At 37.6% G+C, this 5,988-nt stretch overlaps 1 protein-coding gene across 1 annotated transcript in view; it reads right to left on the bottom strand.

Moving 5' to 3' along the window:
- Positions 1–5,988, bottom strand: part of Ttc37 (tetratricopeptide repeat domain 37) — a 79,843-nt gene that overhangs the window by 21,031 nt on the left and 52,824 nt on the right. The window contains exons 33-35 of the mRNA XM_023707671.1: positions 4,336–4,401; positions 3,435–3,488; positions 3,067–3,175 (exon numbers count right to left, since the gene is read on the bottom strand). Of these exons, the coding sequence (XP_023563439.1) occupies positions 3,067–3,175; positions 3,435–3,488; positions 4,336–4,401 (229 nt within the window). The remainder of the gene's footprint in view (positions 1–3,066; positions 3,176–3,434; positions 3,489–4,335; positions 4,402–5,988) is intronic.

Raw genomic sequence — 5,988 nt, 5'->3', positions numbered from 1 at the left:
AAATACTAAAAAATACACTAAAAAAGGAAAGCTATAGGATCATAAAGCATGCTTAAATCATATGCTGGATAAAGACCTGGCATAAAATAATGTGTCATATTTTGTATAGAAAGAAAGTTGATTTGAAAAACTTTAGTAAGAAAGTAGCTTTAAGATCTATTGACAAAACGTTAGCATTAATAAATAAATTTAGTAGGCAGCTAGATTAAGGTAATGATGCAAGATTAAGGTAATGATGCAAGAATCAATTATATTTCTCTAAGCCATTAAGAATAAACTAGACAATAAAAATTTAAGAAGACATTTAAATAAAATTCAAAGATTGCACAGTAATTTAAATTTGTAAAATATGCTCTGATTGAATTTTCTGAAACATAAGATACATCATCTAGTTTCCCTTTATGTGAAATCACTATTTTGGAGAATACATAATTTGTCTTTAGAAACTGTCAGACCTTGACTTTCCTATATGATTTCAGCTTCAATTCATTCTTTTAATAGCACTGTAAAGTGATCACTTACCTAGATACGTGCAGCAAAATTACCTACGAGGCAGCAAGTGAGCAATGTTTCTGCCTCTTCAGTAATTGCATATTAGATATTTGGAATTCCAGAAGCACGATTTCAGCTTCAAATAACCTAAACGAAATGTTGACTATACAGATCAATGTTGCTGTGAACATTGAATATATAAAATATATTATATATATTATATATATATCATCTCCATACTACAATGTCTGCTTCAGATAATGACTATTTTAAGTAATGTTAATATATAACCCAATTCCAAAACAAACAATGGGGACCCCCCTTGAATTCATGATGAGACCTAATTACTATATAATGAAACCAACATGCTGAGCCTTGGATCTTGGTTTCAGTCTAGCAATTAACTATAGGGGTGCGTCTCTGGGATTCATTTCTCTATGCAACAAGGACAGCTGAGTTAGAGGAGGGCTCAGTCCTAAATCCTGTGACTACAATGGATGTAGGTTCATTCCTGAACATAGATTTAATTCTGAGATGAAGTGAACAAGCCCCTTAGGGACCTTATGGTGTCCTGCAGTTAGTAAGGGTGGCAGGGGCATTACTTTGCAGCAATTCCTACGCTCACAATACAAAAGAACTACTATTGGGAATTCTTCATAAGTAATTAGCAACCCAAACTACTTACGAAATAAAAGTGACTCTAGGATAATATACAAAGTACAAACAAATTTTTTAAATATAGATTTTTAAAACTTAAAAATACCTCTCAGAAGAAGAAAGACACATCACATACAGGTACAAATTCCTTTTGTTGAATGTTATCACTATGTATCTCTAACGTGTACCAATAATGCTTTTAAATACACAGACAGACACAGTCCCCAGGAGCACAAATCTAGCAGAAATTGAATTTTCTTCTCTTTAACTATAAACTCTTACGGCTATCTTTAAATTCCCGCCAAGAATTCTTAGAATAACCCTGTACTTTACTCAGCCTACAGCCCTTCAAGGGTTAGATGCGCTACAGTTACACTCGCTCTCCTGGGCTCCAGGACAGGTCTCAAGCGCTTGTCTTTACCTCCTCACTGCACCTCAACAGTGTGATGACTCTGCCCCGTTGAGTATGCATTTCTCCTCATAATATGGAACAAAAATATGAAATCAGGGCCTTAGCCGAATAAGGACTTTATCTGGGAACTTTGGATTGTTAAGTTTATGCACTGAAAATCAAAGGCTCAAACATCTTCCATCCTTTCAATACACAATAAGAATTCTTACGAGCAAATCCATAGTTACTTGATAGCCACCTCTAAAAATCACAGTCTTACCAATATGTAACACAGACATACTCAGATGTTTAGATTTCTTTTTTCAAACTATGTCAAAACAAAAGAAAGGAAAAACTACAGGATGTTGGTCTACTTAGTTGTTTTATAAAATAATTGCTGAGACATTAGTGAAACTGCACCTTTGTGGGGCCCACTGAACCTGCTCTGTGTACAACATGCTTCCCAGTGGTGCCTGGCCAAATCATAGCACTCTGATGCAGCAAATGTTTGAAACACTCTAGGAAAATACATGTTTGATGCTCTATTCTATATTTAATATAACAGTGTAAAAAACTGCCTTTAGCCCTACATTGGTAGATATTTCGGTCCTCTAAGTGGCAAGGAAACACACTGAAGCAGTCACATGCAAGGACTTCTTGTCCTCGTGACCATCAGCATGCACAGGACACAGCCAGGCAGGATTAACCATCGCCAGCTAAGGCACAGCTCTAACCAAAACATGGGTACAGCCCCAACCTTCAAGAAGTTAACTACATATAAGTCCCTTCCATCAACAGATGAATGAATAAAGGAAATGTGGCATTTATACAGAATGCAGTACTACTCTTCCATAATGATAAATTGATTCTTTTGTAGGAAAATAGATGTACCTTGAGTCCATAATTCAGACACAGAAGCTTAAATATCACATGGTTTCTCTTATATGAAAACCTAAAATATGAATGAAGAGCAAAATAAAAACAGGACTAGGAACAACAGGAAATAGGAAGACAGATCTTCTGTAAATGGAAAAGGGAACAAGAGACAGGGGCTGGAGGAGGGAGAGGATGAAGAAAGACTAGAGATGTGTCATGTACATGGGTCCCCCCACATGAACATGATCATTACATACTGCAAACATGTACCAGTAGAGAAATGAAAACAGGAAAAAAGTTAACTACACACAAAAATAACTACTCATGATTAAATAATTTAGCATTTACAAGTGAACCTCATCAACCCAGACTGATAGAAAAATAGAAATCAAAGCACTTCTTGAAGATGTATCCTTCAGATTTTCAACACAGGTTAATAAAGAATCTTTAGCCACCCATTCCCTTTAGGCTGCCCAAAAACTGTTTTCTTAGTTATGAGTAGCCAAATGCAGACAACCAAATAATATAAAAAAAACTCAGAGCATTTTCTTAAAGTTACTTTTTACCTTATTGCATGGAAATATAAATCTTGCTCCTGTGACAAATGCAAAATTGAGAAATCTGAATTAACACAATGGACCATGTCGCACCTGGAGAAACGAGCGTGGCCTTCTGAATAGTCTTCAGGGCAGTGTTTCTCTCAGCTGCCGAATCGCTTCCCATCGCCAACTGGTTCACAGCAGTGAACAGCAGCGCCTTCTATGGCAGAAAAGCAAGTGTGTCAGCCAACTCCCTCACAGCCCCTGCTTGCACGCTGACTTAAGATCCCTGTTTCGTAGGGAGTGACCCCTGAAGCTATGAGGAAAATCATTTTATTGTTTTGGCAGTATTTTTTTTTCTTTCCTTTTTTTTTTTTTTGGTAGAACCGGGGAAGCACTTACTCTACTGAGCCATCTCCCCAGCCCATTGGAGGTATTATTTAACAAGGTGAATACTTCTTTACACTGAGAAAACTTACCTTTCCATGATTTGAATCCAGGATATGAGCCACGTTCCCTGCTACAGCACCCCCCTGCAAGACAAAACATTAATTACTTAGACAAAGGCAAATACCTGCATGAAATAGTAGACATTAATACCAAGAAAATCTACCATTAAATCACTTGAAAGGTTCAGTTTTATCATATAACTCTTAACTCCTTGAATATCCATTTATTATTACTATTTGTAAAGACCAGGGTATTTTTGCAAAATAAAATAAAATACAAGAGGAAAATGTTTAAAACACCAGCTTAATCATTTCAACTTTGCTACTGAAATATTCATCCAAGGTTCAAAAGTTACAGGGGCATTGTGAGACACATCTTTTAGCAATATAAAAAGAGACTATGGGACAAAGAGAGAGAGGGAAGAGATAGCAAGACCACAAAGATGAGCTCACATTGTTTTGCTTCATGAAAATACATAATATTTTACAAATCTCCATGGAACCTAGTAAGATCAGTAATGAAATTTCAGAGCACTATGAAGCTTATCAGTGATCAACTCAATCCTAAAGATAAAAATGTACAAAGTATCCACAGTTTTCAGAAAGTCAATTTGACATCTGTAATTAAAAAAATTCAATTAGACATTCTACTGGATAATGAAGTGAATTATAAAAGTACTGTATGTGAGGGTACACTGTACCTTTCAAATACTATAAGAAGTGTGTCAAAAATGCTTTCAAAACTGTACTTTGAACATAAAGGTTACTAAGAACATAAGCTTTAAATTTTAGAAATCTATCAATAAAAAGCAAATGTAGATGAATTGAGAAGAAAAGCAACACAGCAGAGTGGAAAGAGAATCTACAACAGAAATTCGACCCAGGATCCCCGCCCAGAATTGTCATTACTAACTCATTTTGTAAGAGTTACTTTAAATTCTGCCTCAAGTTTCCCACTCTCTGATGTGGAGACAATGTGGCCAATAACTGCTACCTCCTATGACAGTTAAGATAAGAACAGAAAGCATATAAATGTTCACCATGGTACCTGGCACATTACCTAGTAAAGATAGCATTCTGGTTCTTTGAACCAATTCATCCGTTAAAAGTAACTAAAAACATGAGCTAAAACATTGCCACTCAGGGCCAGTGAGATAGCTCAGCAGGCTGAAGTGCCTGCTTAGGCAAGCTTAAGCAAGCGCAGGGAACACAGTTTGATCCCAGGTACCACATGCCACACCCCCAGAGTGGGCTGAGATGGCCACAAAAAAAATAAAATAAAGCATTGCCACTCAAACGACTGCAGGTGCACTAAAACCATCAAGGCACCCTTGGAAGACAGAAGTTATAAATGCAGAATTTTGGGGCCCACCCCAGACTGCTGAACTAGAATATTCACTTTTAACCAGGATTACTTACTAGATAATGTAAATTGCATATTATTGAAAAACATATCTTAAAAATATATTCTCAAAAGCACTGAATCACTTATGTTATTAAAAACCTAGGCCAAAATTGAAAGGGAAAATTAGAGGGCCAGTGAAATAGCTCAGTGGATTAAAGCGCCTGCAAGCAGGTGCCGGGGCTGGAGGGGCTTGATCCCTGGGCTTGCCCATCTGGCCCCGCCCCTGGGGCGCGATGAGAGGGCAATTGAAACTGGGTGTGGTGGTGCGTGCCTGTAATCCCCGCTCTTGGGAGGCTGTGAACTGGAGAATCACTACGAGTCTGATCTAGTAGTGAGCCCCTGAATACCATGTAGACCCTTTCCTAAAATATGGAAAATTAGAAACCAGAGATAAAAGTGAGCAAAAAAGGCCATTTCTGCCATGTGTAGCTCCTAACAAATTTTAATTTTCATCTTCAAGGGTCTCATGCGCTGAAGGGCAAAACTAAAAGTTCCACGGCCCACACAAAGAGGCAAGTATATAGGACTCATACTAAATAGGCTAAGACTACCAGGGCTCCTCTCTCAGGTTCAGGGGGACTCAGAATTAAATCTGGTCTCAAACAACCTTGCATCTAAGGCAGGCGCAGAGTAGCCTGGTTAAAACAGAAACCTGAAGTTATAAATGAGCAAATTTTCGAAGCACCTTCACAGAAGCAGGTACAAATTAATCCTGGCCTTAATCCCAGGCCTCCAATTATTCCTACTAAAATGTTCGAATACAGTTAGGTTAACAAAGCCAGCAGAAGTGAGAACCAGTGGGAACAGACACTGAGCCACAAACACTTCCGCTAGAGGGATTACCGCACGTGACTTATCCAAAACACACTTAGCTACCACCATCATGCGTGCCAACTCATTACGTGATGTATGAAAGGTCACAAAGCACGGAAGTTATCACATGTCTGAAAATCTCTGACTACCATTAACTAAAATCCAACATTATAACACTTTAGAGAACATAAAGGACTTCAGATTTATACTTACATTTTGGACATTAGCAGCGTTCCAGTTCTTAATGTCATATCTCTAAGAAGCTTTTACATAAAATTATCTTTAACAATTTAAAAACACAAGAGCTCATGTCTCACACACTACCACGCGGGCATTACCACAACCTGCATGCATTCAGAAAGGTCT

The sequence above is a fragment of the Octodon degus genome, unplaced genomic scaffold, assembly GCF_000260255.1.
Source record: "Octodon degus isolate 3935 unplaced genomic scaffold, OctDeg1.0 scaffold00009, whole genome shotgun sequence".
In the NCBI taxonomy this organism is placed as follows: Eukaryota; Metazoa; Chordata; class Mammalia; order Rodentia; family Octodontidae; genus Octodon; species Octodon degus.
The sequence above is the reverse complement of the archived record's forward strand: the minus strand, read 5'-3'. Positions and strand labels throughout refer to the sequence as shown.